General features: G+C 46.1%; 1 protein-coding gene across 2 annotated transcripts in view; it reads right to left on the minus strand.

The window, feature by feature from the left end:
• The window catches only part of LDLRAD3 (low density lipoprotein receptor class A domain containing 3), a 264,384-nt gene that overhangs the window by 174,019 nt on the left and 73,324 nt on the right, over positions 1–17,041 (minus strand). The window contains exon 2 of one of the 2 annotated variants that reach the window (XM_007450625.1): positions 10,053–10,199. The exons of the other annotated variant lie outside the window; for it this stretch is intronic. Coding sequence (XP_007450687.1) covers positions 10,053–10,199 — 147 coding nt within the window. The remainder of the gene's footprint in view (positions 1–10,052; positions 10,200–17,041) is intronic. 2 annotated transcript variants of the gene reach the window in all.

Below are 17,041 nucleotides of genomic sequence, written 5' to 3' on the forward strand. Positions count from 1 at the left end.
TTAGCTCCCAGGGGCAGCTGTCAATTCTTGGGACCCCTTGCCTTGTAGCTGCATCACTCCCATCTCTGCCTCTGTTGTCACATGGTCTTCTTCCCTCACATCCTCACACTGCTCCTTATAAGAACACCAGTCACATTGGATTAAGGGCCCCCCCCCCGACTCCAGTGTGACCTCATCTTAGCTAATCACAACCGCAACATCCCAGCTCCAAATAAGGACACATTTGGAGATACTGGGGGTTAGGGCGACAACATGTCCTTGGAGGGGACATAATTCAACCTGTAACGGTAAGATTCTTACTTTCAAACTGTTAAAGAAAAAAAATAGAAGCAGGATGTCTGTGAACCTCATCCTGTTACACAGCTGTGGGACAGCTGTCACTCACTCATTACATAACAATTTTTTTAAAAAATAAGAGATGGGTAGATGGCTGGGTTAGTTTTGCTAGGGGTGTTGTAACAAGGTGCCACGACTTTGTGGTACAACAGACATGTACTGTCTCCCAGCTCCGGAGGCCAGAAGTCTTAAATCATAATGTCAGTAGGGCTGGTTCCTTCTCAGGACTGAAGAAAGATCTGTTCCTGGCCTCTCTCCTTGGCTTGTAAATGGCCATCCTCTCTCTCTGTCTTCCCATCGTCTTGCCCCTGGATGGACCTCGGTGTCCAAATTCCCCCTTCCTGTAAGGGTGTATTGGATATGGTTCACTCTAATGACCTCATTTTAACCTGATTACCTTTATAAAGGCCTTATCTCCAAATAAGGTCACATTTTTTTGTTTTTTCATGCTATCTTAATTTTTAATGTTTTTAATTGTATAGTTGACATACAGTATTGTAAAAGTTACAGGTGTACAATACAGTGATTCACAATTTTTAAAGGTTATACTCCATTTATAGTTATTAGAAAATATTCGCTACATTCCCCGTGTTGTACAATATATTCTTACGGCTTATTTTATACCTAATAGCTTGTACCTCTTAATCCCCTACTCTTACACTGCCCCTCCCCCCTACCCACAGTAACCTCTATTTTGTCCTCCATATCTCTGAGTCTGCTTCTTTTTTGTTACATTCACTAGTTTGTTGTATTTTTTAGATTCCTCATATAAGTGATATCCTACAGTATTTGTCTTTCTCTGTCTGACTTATTTCACTTAGCATAATGCCGTCCATGTTGCTGCAAATGGCAAAATTTCATTCCTTTTTATGGCAAGGTCACATTCTGAGGTACTGAGACCAGGTACTAGGACTTCAACATATGAACTTGGGGGCTGGGGACACAATTCAACCCATAATGATAGCGTTGTGCCAGTTTTGCTTCTTACACAGTGGAAGGGGAGGATTAGATCCCACTGTAGTTGCATCCCCCAGCTCATTGACAGGCTGCTTTCCCAGGTCACAGCATGTCAGCTCTCACACCCCGTTCTCTGAGAAAAGACAGAGCAGCCTAAGAGAGAAAGAAGCTAGCTGTACCCACCCCATGGAAACTGCCTGATTTCCTGGGGCATTGTGCATGTGAGCCAAGCAGTAGGTGCCTTGGTGAAATCGCTGAATTACTGCTAAAGTTTGGTGAGAAGACTAACGCAGAATCCAGTTATTTCCCCTCATCTCTGCTTGCCCTGAAGCACCAGGTTTAAAAGAAAACATTCTATGTGGCGCCACCTAGAGGCCTATGATGAAGACCATAAAAAGGAAAGGAAGAGTTTCTGACTGGGCTTTCCTCCCCTTACATTCCTTGGTGAGCATTATTTCCAACTTGCCCTCTCAGCCCAATCTCCTGGATTTCTGCCATCACACTGGTGCAATTAAAAGCCGTGCTCAAGAAATGGCTGGGAACACTAAAAGCAAATAAAATTCGAATTCCATTTTTTCACCTATTTTTCTATGTCTCTGGATTTGGAGATTCATTAAAATTTTATCATTTGACAAGATTCTTGAATTTATCCCCATCCCCAGCCCCGCCAACACATACACACACACATACACACACACACACACACACACAAAGGGCCTGGGACTTTAAAAGTCTGTACATGCCTCAAAAATAGCGATCAAGGGCTTCCCTGGTGGCGCAGTGGTTGAGAGTCCGCCTGCCGATGCAGGGGACACGGCTTCGTGCCCCGGTCCGCGAAGATCGCACATGCCGCGGAGCGGCTGGGCCCGTGAGCCATGGCCGCTGGGCCTGCACGTCCGGAGCCTGTGCTCCGCAGCGGGAGAGGCCACAACAGTGAGAGGCCCGCGTACCGCAAAAACAAAACAAAAACAAAAACAAAAACAGCGATCAATATAATTTTTCAAAGAAGAAAATGAACCACCTTGTAACACGGATCTCAACCCTCCAAGATCCCTCCCCCATTTGGTTAGACCACAGAGAGATGGCAGCTGCAATCCAACACAGAGCTGGCAGGAGATCTTAAGGCTCTTGATTCCAGGTCACATGTATGTTCTAGAAATGTGGATTGCCGCTTTATTATTACAGCAAGGGGCAGTAATAAAGTACAGTCTCTTCTTTCAGAGATTCACAGGACTAATAGCCACTTTAGAAATCATTTCCAGGTATACCTCGTATTATTGCATTTCACTTGATCGCACTTTGCAGATACTGAGTTTTTTACAAATTGAAGGCTTGTGGCAACCCTGTGTCAAGCCATTTTTCCAACAGCATTTGTTCACTTGGTGTCTCTGTGTCACATCTTGGTAATTATTACAATATTTCAAATGTTTTCATTATTATTATATTTGTTATGGTGATCTGTGATCAGTGATCTTTGATGTTACTATTGTCATTGTTTTGGGGCTCCACGAACCATACCCATATAAGACGGCGAACTTAATTGATAAATGTTGTGTGTGTTCTGACTGCTCCATCAACCAACTGGCCGTTCCCCCAGCTCTCTCCCTCTCCTCAGGCTTCCCTATTCCCCGAGACACAATATTAAAATTAGGCCAAATAATGACCTCTAAGTGTCCAATTGAAAGGAAGAGTCACAAGTCTCTCAGTTTAATAAAAAACTAGAAATGATGATTACGCTTAGGGAGGAAGGCATGTTGAAAGCCGAGACAGGCCAAAAGCTAGGCCTCTAGTGCTGAACAAGTAGCCAAGCTGTAGATGCAAAGGAAAAGTTCTTGAAGGAAATTAAAAGTGCTGCTCCAGTGAACACATGAATGATAACAAAGCAAAACAGCCTTATTGCTGATAGGAAGAAAGTCTGAGTAGTCTGGATAGAGGATCAAACCAGCCACAACATTCCCTTAAGCCAAAGCCCGATCCAGAGCGAGGCCCTAACTCTTCAATTCTGTGAAGGCTGAGAGAGGTGAGGAAGCTGCAGAGCAAAGTTTGAAGCCAGCAGAGGTTGGTTCGTGAGGTTTAAGGAAAGAGCCATCTCTGTAACATAAAAGTGCAGGGTGGGGCAGTTAAGTGCTGATAAAGAAGCTGTAGCAAGTTATCCAGAGGCTCTAGCTCAGATAATTAATAAAGGTGACTATAAATTTTTAATGTAGACAAAACAGCAATATACGGGAAGAAGACGCCATTTAGGACTTTCATACCTGGAGAGGAGAAGTCAATGCCTGGCTTCAAAACTTCAAAGGACAGGCTGACTCTCTGGTTAGGAGGCTAAAAGAGCTGGTGATTTTAAGTTCAGGCCAATGCTCATTTACCATTAAAAATTCTAAGGCCCTTAAGAATGATGCTAAATCTACACTGCCTGTGCTCTATATGGAACAACAAAGCCAGGATGACAGCACATCTGTTGACAACATGGTTTACTGAATATTTTAAACCCCCTCTTGAGGCCTACTGCTCAGAAGTAAAGATTCCTTTCAAAATATTACTGCTCTCTGACAATGCATGTGGTCACCCAAGAGCTCTGATGGAGATGTACAGTGAGATTCATGCTGTTTTCATGACTGCTAACACCTCACCCATTCTGCAGCCCATGGATCAAGGAGTAATTTTGACTTTCAAGTCTTATTTTTTAAGAAATACATTTCATAAGGCTATAGCTGCCAAAGGTAGTGATTCCTCTGATGGGTCTGGGCAAAGTAAATTGAAAAACTTCTGGAAGGACTCACCATTCTAGATGCTATTAAGAACATTCGTGATTCATGGGAAGAGGTCAAAATATCAACATTCACAGGAGTTTGGAAGTTGATTCCAACCCTCACAGAAGACTTTGAGGGGTTCAAGACTTCAGTGGAGGAAGTAACTGCAGATGTGGTGGAAACAACAAGAGACCTAGAACTAGAAGTGGAGCCTGAAGATATGACTGAATTGCCGCAATCTCATGATAAAACTGTAATGGATGAGGAGAGTTACTTCTTACGGACGAGCAAAGAAAGTGGTTTCTCGAGATGGAATCTACTCCTGGTGAAGATGCTGTGAAGATTGTTGAAATGACGACAAAGGATTTAGAACATTACATAAATTTAGTTGATAAGAAGCAGCAGCAGGTTTGAGAGGACTGACTCCACTTTTAAAAGAAGTTCTGTGGCTAAAACGCTATCAAATACAGCATTGCCGCAACAGAGAAATCATTCATGAAAGAGTCAATCAATGCAGCAAACTTCACTTTTAAGTAACATTTTAAGAAATTCCCACAGCCATGCCACCCTTCAGCAACTACCACCGTGATCGGTCAGCAGCCATCAATACCGAGGCAAGACCCTCCACCAGGAAAAAGATTGCAATTCGCTGAAGCCTCAGATGACGGTTAGCATTTTTAAGCAAGAAAGTATTTTTTAATTAACGTATGTACATTATTTTTAGACATAATTCTATTGCATACTTAATAGGCTACAGTATAGTGTAAACACAACTTTCATACGCACTGGGAAACCAAAAAATTTGCGTGACTCGCATTATTGCGGTGGTCTAGAAGTGAAACCACGGTATCTCCAACGTATGCCTGTACACAGAAAAACATTTGCGACGTTTCTTAATTTTTAAAAAATTCAGATCAGTACTGATAACATACAGTACAATCCTGTTCAGCAGAATAACAGAGATCCATGTACAGAAAGACTGAATGAACCCACCGGTGGTCTCTGCTGGAGGAAGGTTATGAGGACTTACACTCTGGGACAGCTGACAGGGTCTGCATCATCTCTCTGTGGCTCAGTTTCCTCATCTGGAGGTAATAACAGTCCCTTTCTCAAAAGGCTCGTGACAATCCGTGAGTTACTATAATGTAAAGTGCCTGGGACAGTGCAGCCCAGGGGAAGCTCAAGTAACAGCATGTCATTTGCTCTTGCCATAATCAGGGCTTCCATGGAACTTGTATGCTTTTCTAAAACATATCCTTATTCCTTTATTATAACAAAAAGTTATTTGGCTAAAACGATCACTTAGGGCATTCCACTAACCAAGAACAGAAATACACTCAGACTAGCCCAAAGGAGCCTCTACTCTCAAAACTCTAAGGTGGAAAATCTAATGATTCCACCCAAATGGAAATTTATTCTAGTCCATTAATAGATATTTCACAAGGTCGGAAATACAACTAGTCCCTAGGGGGCTGGGAAAACATTCAACCTCTTTAGATAACTTAAAAAATGAAAATTAAAACATGTAACTGTTTTCAACTATTAAACGAACCAGAAAACCGATTTTTTTAAAAAGGTATTTCCCAATGCTGCCAAGACTAAAACAAAGCGAGACGTCTCACATGTTGCCAGTGAGCAAAAGCTGATGCAAACCATTAGCAGAACAAGTGGGCAAGAGGCAGAAAAGGCTCCTGTCCTTCAACCTGGTCATTGCATTTCTGAGAATCGAGCTGAAGACCATTTCTCAAAACAGGGGGAAAGTCATATCTACCCTCATTTCACAACCGTAAGCACTATTTCTAACAGTGAAAAACTGGAAACAACATAAATACCAAATAATAAGTAAATAAACTATATTTATTCACCAAGCGAACGGGCCACTTAAGCATTAAAAGTGATAGGGAATATGGGGAAAAAACATAGAAAAATGTTAATATGTTGAAATGTTACCTGGGAAAAAAATTAAAACATAAAATCGTATACCTATGGTGATTACAACTGAGAAAAGCCTGAATGTAAACTTGTAAGATGCTCCTAGTGGGTCTGTTAGCGTACAGACTCTATGTGGGATTCTGTTTTCCTCCTTCCCTGTTCCCCCGATTTTTACAATATAACATTTTACTACCTTTATAATAAAAAAGTTTCTTCCTGTCTCACGAAAATCTTTCCTCTGCCGTGGATACAGAATAGCTGCTCTCTGCCTCGTATCCCTCCAAGACACACTTCTCCAGGCCCTTCTCTCACCCTTCGGAAAGGGCAAGACTTTTCCTTGGTTAAGTGTATTCTTTTCTAAATGCCAAAGCCATGTCGTAGGGCTTTTGAGGCAATCACCTCTATCAAGTGAGAACATCAGCCACCTTCTCTCTCCTTCCTGTAAGTACCAAGTTGTTCCAAAGAATCAGTGAAAGAGCTCTGTAACTTCTGAGCAAGACACAGAAGGAGGTGGCACAAATTCTAAATGGACAACTCTCAGGGAGCCCTCGAAAGGATGGACCAGATGGTACCTACCCTGGAGACCTCAGCCCAGCCCAGCCTGGCTCTGGCTGAAACCATCCTGTATTTCTACCCTCCAGGCATGGATAAGTTCCTTAATTGACCCTAAACATTGTTTTTGTTTGTTTGTTTGTTTGTTTTGTTCAACTCTCTTATTTATTTACTAAAAATTTTTTTTATTATTTTTTAACATCTTTATTGGAGTATAATTTTTTTACAATGGTGTGTTAGTTTCTGCTTTATAACAAAGTGAGTCAGCTATATATACATATATCCCCATATCTCCTCTCTCTTGCGTCTCCCTCCCACCCTCCCTATCCCACCCCTCTAGGTGGTCACAAAGTACCGAGCTGATCTCCCTGTGCTATGTGGCTGCTGCCCACTAGCTACCTATTTTACATTTAGTAGCGTATATATGTCCACGCCACTCTCTTACTTCGTCCCAGCTTACCCTTCCCACTCCCCACGTCCTCAATTCCATTCTCTACGTCTGTGTCTTCATTCCTGTCCTGCCCCTAGGTTCTTCAGAACCTTTTTTTTTTTTTTTTTAGATTCCATATATATGTGTTAGCATATGGTATTTGTTTTTCTCTTTCTGACTTACTTCACTCTGTATGATAGACTCTAGGTCCATCCACCTCACTACAAATAACTCAATTTCATTTCTTTTTATGGCTGAGTAATATTCCATTGTATATATGTGCCACATCTTTATCCATTCATCTGTCGATGGACACTTAGGTTGCTTCCATGTCCTGGCTATTGTAAATAGAGCTGCAATGAACATTGTGGTACGTGACTCTTTGAATTATGGTTTTCTCAGGGTATATGCCCAGTAGTGGGATTGCTGTCGACCCTAAACATTTTGATCAGCAGAAGTAAAAAAGCAAAAGAGACTTAAACACCCGACAAGAGGGGAATAATTAGGTTACAGTGCATCTACTTGATGGAACGGTAGGTAACCTCACAAAACAACAATTATCGTTGCTACATATATGGTAACGTGGCAAAGGGCCTCTAAAGTGAAGCAGAAAAAGCAGGTTACTCAATCACGTGTCCCCACGACAATGAATATACTTTGTGTGGACTGACCAATAACAGTTACCGTTTACAAGTCACTGACTATACCCAGGCATTGTGCCGTGTGCTTAACATGCATTACAACGTCACAACAATGTCACTTAGAAGGCTGATTATTCTCATTTTGGAGAGGAGGGAGTTGAGGCAGCGGAAGGTTAAGGAATTAATTCTCATTTAATCCTTCCAATGGCTAAGTTTTAGACCATTCTGGTAACTTTTCTAAGATCACACAGCGCCGGGGGAGAGGGGTGGAAGGGAGGGCCGGGATTTGGACACAGTCCTTCCCCGGGGCTCACACCCTCAGGTCCTACACTGGGAAGGGAAGACGTAAGAAATCTGAAATGCAAGGATACTTTGTCTTAGAAAAAGGACTTCTCTTCCTTCCCTCTGTTGTCTCAACTTTCTAGTGTGCTTCTGTTTTTAGAATTTAAAAACCAAAGGAAAAAAGAAGGGCAACAGAGGAAAGGTTTTTTGAATGCGTGTGTTTATGTGTATGGTTTTTTAAATTATGTTTTGATCAAAAGACTAAATAAATGCCAATCAAGTCTCTACTACACTTGAGGGTGACGGGTCGGAAATGAGGAGAGAAACATTAACGGAGAATAGCCAAGGCGAGCCTGTCCCAAACCAAACCAAACCAAACCAAACTGCGCCAGGCAGCTGCCCACACTATCTTTTCTTTTCTTTTTTTAAAAATGTCTCTTTCCACCAACTCTTCCCGTTTATGCATGAATTCTGAAATCATGGAACTGGACTGGCACAGGACACAGCTTGTCACAGAGAACTTTAATATCACACAGTCGAAATTGACAAAGCTGGGGATATAACTTAGGTCTCAACTTCCAATCCTGTATTCTGTCACAAACGTGTCCTGTTCTGAATATTCCCAGCTCAGCTAAAGACAATCTGCATTTACTGGAGTTCAAATACACACCATATTCCAAAAATGATCATTCCACACATTCAGAGTGTTTAATAATGCTCAAAACTGGACAGATTATAGGGTTCACGCATACTATCTCATTTGAAACTCAAATTACAAACATTCAATTTCTAGCAGTTTTGAAGCCAGGCTAGAAACAGAAAAAGCTGCAATAGACATAATACTCTTTTTTAATTCTGAAAAAATAAAAATGCATTATGTATAATAGTCGATTCAGAAGAAATCACAAGCAACAAACAAAATGAACTATTTCCCACAAAAAACATAACCTCAACCCAACCCCTCCCCAAATTTCTCTGAAGAGCGGGGGCAGGCAGCAGGGATACTGGACAGATCTCAGAGGGGCCAGTCTCAGAAGGAGTACATCACGAGGAAGAGGGGGCCTGGCTCCAGAGGGGGCCCCAAACCCAGAGCTCCTTCCTGCGCAGCAACAAGCTGAGCCTCAAACCCCGGGAACAGCTATGTGAAAAGTTCAAATTGTCATCTTCTCCTCATTTCCTCAGCTGGCTCCCAAAAAGACAGCAGATTCAGAGCCAGAGCACATAATTCTCCTGTGCGAGAGGCCCTGTGGCCTGGTGCCCAAAGCCCAGGAAACAGCCAAGAAGCATTGTCCAGCTGTGTGGTCCCCAGGCACCGGACAACCCTGGGCCCAGGACTCCCAGTGTACTTCCTGCCGGCCAGCGTGCCGTGGCCCAGTTCCCTCTGCAGCACCAAACTCTGGCAAAGAGAAACACACCTCTACGGGGCAGGGAGGATGATCGTTTCACTTCCTGGCGGCCCCTCAACTCACATCCCTGGTGCCTCCTTTCTCGCAGATTACCCCTGACTCACGTCTCACAGGGATTTGGGGTACAAAACGGGAAAGAGGCTGAAGAAGGAGCGGGTGTTGAGGATCAGAAAGAATCCCGGCCCTGGTGTTGCCCATTTGAAGATGATGTCCAGGTGTTAGCAAAGAAAAGGGCATCTGGAAGCAGATCACTACAAAGTCAGTATGAACTCCATGCTAGATACTTGACGTGATGCTACAGCTTACTTCATCCTCAAGAATACTGCACAATATAGAAGGTGTGCAAGATGGTTACCAGCCTGGACCTTGGGGTCAGGCAGCCCTGGGTTCAAATCCAGGTCTGCTGCTTGCTGCTTAGAAGATACTGAAGCTACATAAGCTCTGGGAGTCTCAGCATCCTCGCGTGTAAAGTGAAGGCAGTGAGAGTCTCCCAGGGGGAGGGTGAGTAGAGCCTGGTGGACAGGTCCTCTGCTCCCCCAAAGCTGTGGCTCCCACCCCACCAAGACCCCTGTTTCTGCACAGACCACGCTGCTCTGAGACAGAACTACAGGTGGAGAGGGCAGGACAGCCCTGCCCCCAGAGGCCCCGGCCCCGCCGTGGGCAGCACACAGAGTGTGCAGGGCTGAGTCAGACCCAGAACTCCTCGCTGATGCCCCAGGACTGCCGCCACCCCCCTCCTGCCCCAGCAAAGGGCCAGGCCACTCACGGCACTCCTTCTCGTCACTCTTGTCAAAGCAGTCGGGCAGCCCGTCGCACTGCCAGGCACCGGGGATGCACCGCCCGTTGCTGCACATGAAGTTGCCTGGAATGTTGCACTCGTCGGTGAAGTTGTTCCCGGGGAGCAGCTGGCTCTCTGTGGGAGACAGGGGACGGAGAGGTCAGAGGGCGTCGCCAAGGCAGCAAGGACCCGGGACCGCACAACTCGTCTTCGACACGGATTGTGTATGTGAGACTTCTGGTGGGTGACATTGCCTCTCTGGGACTCAAGTTTTCGCATCTGTGAAAGGGACCCATAATCTGCTCCACCCCCAGGGATTCTGCGAGGACTAAATGGAGAGACCCCAGGTGAAGCCCTTCGCTGATGCTGAGCACACAACAGGGGTTCACGGACGTTTCTTCTTTCTCTGTCAAAAAGCCTGGTAGTAAAACCCAAACGTTCTTTTCTGGCCATCAGCAGTGGCTAAAAAGGAAGGTGCCAAGACAGAGGGAGCGCAGGACTCCCAGTACCCAGCAGCAGGAACTGCAGGCTCTGTCCAGACCTCAGACTCTGCGGCCCTATGATCACAGAATCCTTGCACTTGGGCCAAGTCAGCAGGGATCCGGGGTCATCATTTCACTTTAGGAATCAGGAATCACCCACAAAAACCAACCTGCCTGGGGTCACACGGGGAGCAAAGGCCAGACCAAAACTTCAACACAGGCCTTCTAACCCCAAGAGAGTCCCAAGGTCCCTGGACTGCTTGCCAAGAGTTCCCGGAGATTTAGCACCGAGCCCCAAGGTTTAGATTCGACTCCACTGAATACAGGCACAAAATGCCAAGGCCCTCACCCAAAAGTGCGAACTCTTAGGCTGGAAAGCAAACAGGGAAGGCCAAGGAGAGCTAAATTCATCCACCAGTGTACCCCGGGGGGCAGACTGTCAAGGGAGCCAGAACTGGATCAATCTGATCCGTCTGAGCTACTGTAAGCAATGGCGGGGAGATCAGGAGCCATCAGGAAATAAAAGTCTTAGAGGAAAAGGAGAAATAAAAGACCGGTCCCCCCAGGGCTCCCTCCTGAGTTTTCAATAAGCATTTATTGAACATTTACGACCAGACACTTCTGCTAAGTGTTAAAGATGCAGAGATGAAAGCTAGGGCTCCTCCCTCTGGGCTGGAAAGGCACAAGGGTATACTAACAATTTTAGTGCCCTGTACTTAGAGGGATGTGCAGACCTGCCTGGGGGCAGCAGGAGGGCAGGGCCCATGATGCTCTTCCACAAGCTTTGCCAAGAGAAGCATCTCATGCCAGAGCCCTGACATCACACCTTCTTTCATGCCACTATCCTTTACATGTGCTGTAATTTTTACCTGGAATGCCCTTCAACTCATGGGGTCTCCTGGAAATCCCGACACACCCATTAGCATATAACTTCTGTGTTACTCTGCCTCTGAAGTCTTCCCCAAGGAGAAATGGGCAGTCACCCTGTTGTGTGCCTAGGGTTCTACTGGGGTTACACTAAAAACATTTTACAGCTGGAACGAGTGGGCAAAAAATTGGAAAAGACAGAGCCAGAGGCAAGCGGTACCACATCAGCCCAGGTGCCACGGATATTCCTTATAGACCATCTGCCCCACTGCACTGAATTAATACTGTACATGAACACCCTACTGAAAATGAGCTTGTGTAATTCACTGAAGAATTCTAGAAGAGCAGCTACAGTGAGGGGCCTCATCCTGCCCTAAAAACCTGCACTGGGTTCCTAAAAACCTTCGTTGTCCCCTCCTCACTCAATCACCCCCTAGGATGGCCAATCACCAAGTCCTGCATGCTAGCCTCCACCGCCACAGCCATGACTGCAGCCCAGATCACCACCATCTCTTACCAGGATCACTGCCACAAGTGACCCCAGCCTCCCCTCAAGTCTATCTCAGAGGGACCTTTCTAAAGAGCAAATCGATCATGACACTTCTTGACTCTAAAAAGCCACTGAATGGCTCCCCAATGCTCTTAAGATAAAGTCAGAATTCAAGGCATTAAAGACAGGTCACAGGAAAGAGGTGGCATCTGCAGTGGACGTTGATAGACAAAGAGATGAAACGTAAGGACCCCTCACGTCTACAGAAAGATGGCAAAGACCAGAGCAGGAAGGCTCAGTGCAGGCCACGATGGGTATGGAATAAAAAACCACAGAGCTCTGATAGGAATTGCGAAAAGACTATGCCCCTATTTCCCCAATGCTACACCAAGGTCAGATATCACTAATCACAGGACTCTGTCCACTGAGCCCACTGTCAATATCAGAATCCCTCTCAAGACTCGACTTGAGGAAGCCACCACCAACCCTGAGATGGTCGTGAAGGCAATTCCCCACCTCCAGGCAGAGCTGCAAGATGCCAGAGTGGGTCTCGTAGGAGAGGAGTCTAGAAGGACAGCCTGGAGCTGGATCTCAGCCAGACACACAATACATAACACTGAAAACCTACACGTTCCAGCAGTTTCCTAACAGCTGCTCTGGGCTCCCCCCGGCCAGCAGGGAACTCTTCAGAGCTCCAGAGCATAACTGCCATTCTGATGTGTTCGGAAATCACTTACACTTGCTTGTGCAGGACTAGCTCCTCGAAGGCAAGCCCCCTGGAAGAGTCGCCGAAACTGTGAAACCTTGTTCTGATAAACAGACTTCCGGGGCAAGAAAACTGTCCAGACGAGATCTCAAAGTGCTTGCTCTGGGAGTCAAGAGGCTGGCGGCACGGGGACTTGATAAATGAGAGGGTGCGATGCCGAGACTAAACACCACGTGGGTTGGGCACAGGTGGTCCTGCAGCCACAGGGCTCCCAGTGCCCTACCAGCAGGACCTCGGATCCCCAGGGCCGGGTGAATGATAACTCGGAGGGGCAGTCTGTGCACGTCGGAGCAACTCCATCACCCACGCAGGGGGCACAGGGCCTCGAGCTTTAGGGAAGTGACAGTATCAGCAGACTCGAGAGTATGAGGAGAAACCAAGGCAAAGAGAGGTTAAATCATGTGGACTCTGTCTTCAAAGATCTTCCTCAAACCCATCCAAGGTGCCTCACTAAACTGACACCACCCAATCCAAGCCACTGAGACCTCACACCCTCTTTAAACCAGTGGTTCTTAACGGGGGACAATTTTGGCCCCCAGAGGACATATGGCAGTGTCTGGAGACATTTTCGGTCGTGGCCTCTGCTGAGTAGAGGCCAGGAATGCACACCTGCGATGCATGGGGCAGACCCTCACAACAAAGAACCACCCAGCCCGAAATGTCAAGAGTGCTGACTTGAGAAATCCTGGCTTAAACCAACCTTCCCCCTTTCACTTCTCACTCCCACCAGTTTCTTCTCCTCATAGCAGAGGGAGATTTTAAATGCTGCTGATGGCTCCTCGGTGCCCCTACAATAAATCTAAAACTGTTGCCATGGTTTACAAAGCCAGGCATGATCAGGCCCCACCTACCCCTACAATCTCATTCCAACCATTTCTTCCAACACCAATGTCCGCCCTGCAGTGGTCCTCCGCACACACTGTTCACTCACCCCAATTCTTCCATGCACATTCCACCTGGTGTTATGGGCTGAGTTGTGTCCCCCCAGAATTCACACGTTGAGGTCCTAACCCCTGTACCTCAGCATGTGACTATATTGGGAGCTAGGGCCTTTAAAGTGTTGATTAAGTTAAAATGAGGCCATTAGCATGGGCCCTAATCCAATCTGATTGGTGCCCTTATAAAAAGAGATTAGGACACAGACACACACAGGGAAGATCACGTGAAGACTCAAGGAGATGGCAGCAATCTACAAGCCAAGGAGACAGGCCTCAAAAGAAACCAACCCTGCACACTTTGACCTCAGACTTCTAGCCTCCAGAATCAGGAGAAAATAAATGTCTATTGTTGAAGCCACTCACTCTGTGGTACCTTGTCACGGCAGCTCCAGCAAACTGGTACATCTGGCTAATCTCATTTGTCCTCCGACCTTTACAGCTTTACATCACTGACTCTGAGATTCCTTCACCGATTCCTTCACCCAGTCTAAAGCTGATCCCTGTTTTCTGCTCTGGTCGTGTCCTGTGTTTTCCTTCACCCCAACTGTTCTCACCAATGAATCTCCCCACCAGACTGCATGACCCCAAAGGCCGAAGGGCACTGCTTCGTTTTGCTCTCCATCCTGGGCATCCTGCACTCAGTAGGTTCTCAGTAAATATCCGTGGTCATTCTCAGAAGAAAACCAAGTGTTCAGTTACTGATTTATGCCCCATCCCTCACACTCCTCCTCGGAAAGTTCCATCTACCCCCTGCGTCATCCCCCGGAAGGTGAGTGGGATCTTACATATATAGTTAAAAATAAGGGACACAGAGGTGTCTGGATTTGTGCAAGTAAATTACTACCCCATCTGCTTTAAAAGAGGTTAGAAATCTTTTCAGCCGGACAGCAGGACTTTCTAGTAGCTGAAATATTTATCCCATCTCAGTGTCTTGGGACACATTTAGAATGCAAAAAAGACAAGCATTAGCACGAAGCTGGCTAGCTGGGGTTTCTCCTCCTTTTTCTTTTTTCATTAGGCTGAAAAATGAAAAAGAGTTGCCCATTTTCACTGCAGCAGCACATCACTTACTTAAAATAACTATGCCATCTGCACCAAGACTGAAAAAAAAATTCCAGGTCCTCCCTCATTGGGCAAAAGCAAAGAACCTGCTGCTGCGGCTTCTTCCAAAATTTCTGGCACCCACAAATTTCTACTTGATGAGGGGGCACTGCAAAAACTCAAGACAGCTGCTGCATTCTGCTCCTTCTGGAACATGCAGTGAGCAATGCTGACTTTTCCAGCTGAGAAATGGGAATCGTCTTCCACCGGCTGGAGCCCTCCACATGCTTTGCTCTCCCTCTGCTGACCTCCTCCCGCTAAGGTCACGCCTTATCGCGCCGCGAGATGGACTTGGCATCTGCGAACTATCAACAGGCCCTGCTTTCAGATTTCTGCCCAGTCACCTTCGTTTTTATCTTTCGCTTCCTGATCATCTGGTTGGCAGGCTCGACGAACAACAAAGCAAGACACAGACGCGTATATGTACAGACACACATACAGCTTAGCGTTCCAATCTGCAGATCTCAACTAGATCGTCCCTAAAACCTTCCTGGAGAATTAACACACCTCTTCCCACTGCCTGGAACATGATGCCAACAGACGTAATGTTTTGAGGCCACTGAAGACAAGCGTCCGTTTTCCCTTTGACTCGCTCCTTCAAATACACACGTACAGTCCATACATGGGCACACGAAAGCACCAAGCGAGCGCGTCTGTCGTGGTTCGTTCCTAAACTATCCTGGAAAAATCCCCGAAGGTCCCTTCGACTCCAGACTGCTCCTCGTGGTGGCATTGGTGTTGGGTGGAACCGCAGACATCTGTCCTGAGCACTTCCCAGAGTCATTTGGTTCTCATCAAACCGGCTGCTTCCCACTAGAGCTTGGCCACAGGGAGCCTCCTGGCTGTCACCAGGGAGGGAGCAGTCACACGTGGATATCTGAGCCTGGAGTGAGGATGGGCCTCTGTCTCCAAGCACGTAAGCTGAGCCAGGTCTCCAGCTCTGTCGAGACTCTGCACAGTGCCCTGCCCGCCCTGTTAGCTCATTCCAGGAGCCCCGGTCTCTGTGTACCCACCTGCAAGGAAGATACGCAGCCCAGGGACAGAGGTGAGAAGTTATAAAATGACTCATGGATTCAGCCCAGGAATGCTGACCCTTGGCACCCACCGATTTCACATTTACACATACAGTGTATTATATTTACACTGACCCCGAAGATCACGTGTAACTTTCCTGCAGGAACACTTTATGGATGGAGTGAGTCACCTTGACAGTGAGTGAGCCTAGCTGTCCGACCCACATCTGCACTTCACACGGCTTCCCCTTTGCCTCTCCCGTGCAATGCACAGCAGCAGCCACTACAAAATGACAAATGCTTTGTTTCCTTCTTAAAATGAGTTAGCAAAGAAAGCCAATGGCCAGTATGAATGAGGCAAGCAAAGAGGTCTAGGAAAAGGACAGTTCTTCACCAGGAAACAGCTCTATAAATTATTTTCGTACTGTATTTATAGCCTCATTAAGGGCCCAAAGCTGTTACTTACATTTTTTAGGTATGCTTCATTAGGAATATTATGTCCAAGCGGCATTAACATCATGGGGATTTGCAGAGGTGTCAGGATGCAACCCTTGCAAGGTCCAAGGCCCACGGCTCAGGGGCTGGACAGCAACGCTGGAGGATGCTATTCCTCAGGACACTGATTCTCAAAGGTGAGCTCTGAGCCCCACCCCACCCTGGTCCCCAACTCTCCTACATTCCCTTTAATGGCCCTTAAGGAGTTGATTATTGACTTCTCACTAGGGGAAATCTAACATCTACTGAAGCTCCTAATACCTGGTAGGAGTTTAATGTCCGTTCTCTTTCTCTGCCTTCACAATAGCCCTCTGAAATAGGCACCACGCCCATTCTGCAGACCAGAAAACTGAGACTGAAGACCTCACACAGCTAGAACAGGGGTCTGCCAACGTTTTAGGCCAGATGGTAAATATTCTAGGCTGTGCAGGACAGGAGGCCAAATTAAAGATATTATACCAGTACTTACATAAAAGGAGAGACAACAATATTCCAATTTTTATTGATGAAATTCAAAATACAACCATCATAATTGAGAACAATTTTCTGTAGCACAGGTCTACTAATGAAAAGAACAGAATTCTTTTTCGGGGAAGGGGGCAGGTGACTGAGATTCAGAGTTAGTGTCCCCTATCATCAAAATCTACTGCAAATGTTTAATTTTTTTTCAACCATTTAAAAAACGTAGAAACCATTCTTAGCTCAGGGCCTGTGGCGGGCTGGCTTTGGCCCCTGGGCCACAGTTTACAGACTCCTAAGTGAGAAGATGGTAGGTCTGCCTAAAATAACAAAATAGCAGAGGCGCCCAACCCAAAAGGGCTTCCT

This window comes from Lipotes vexillifer, unplaced genomic scaffold (genome assembly GCF_000442215.2).
Source record: "Lipotes vexillifer unplaced genomic scaffold, Lipotes_vexillifer_v1.1 scaffold980, whole genome shotgun sequence".
Classification (NCBI taxonomy): domain Eukaryota; kingdom Metazoa; phylum Chordata; class Mammalia; order Artiodactyla; family Lipotidae; genus Lipotes; species Lipotes vexillifer.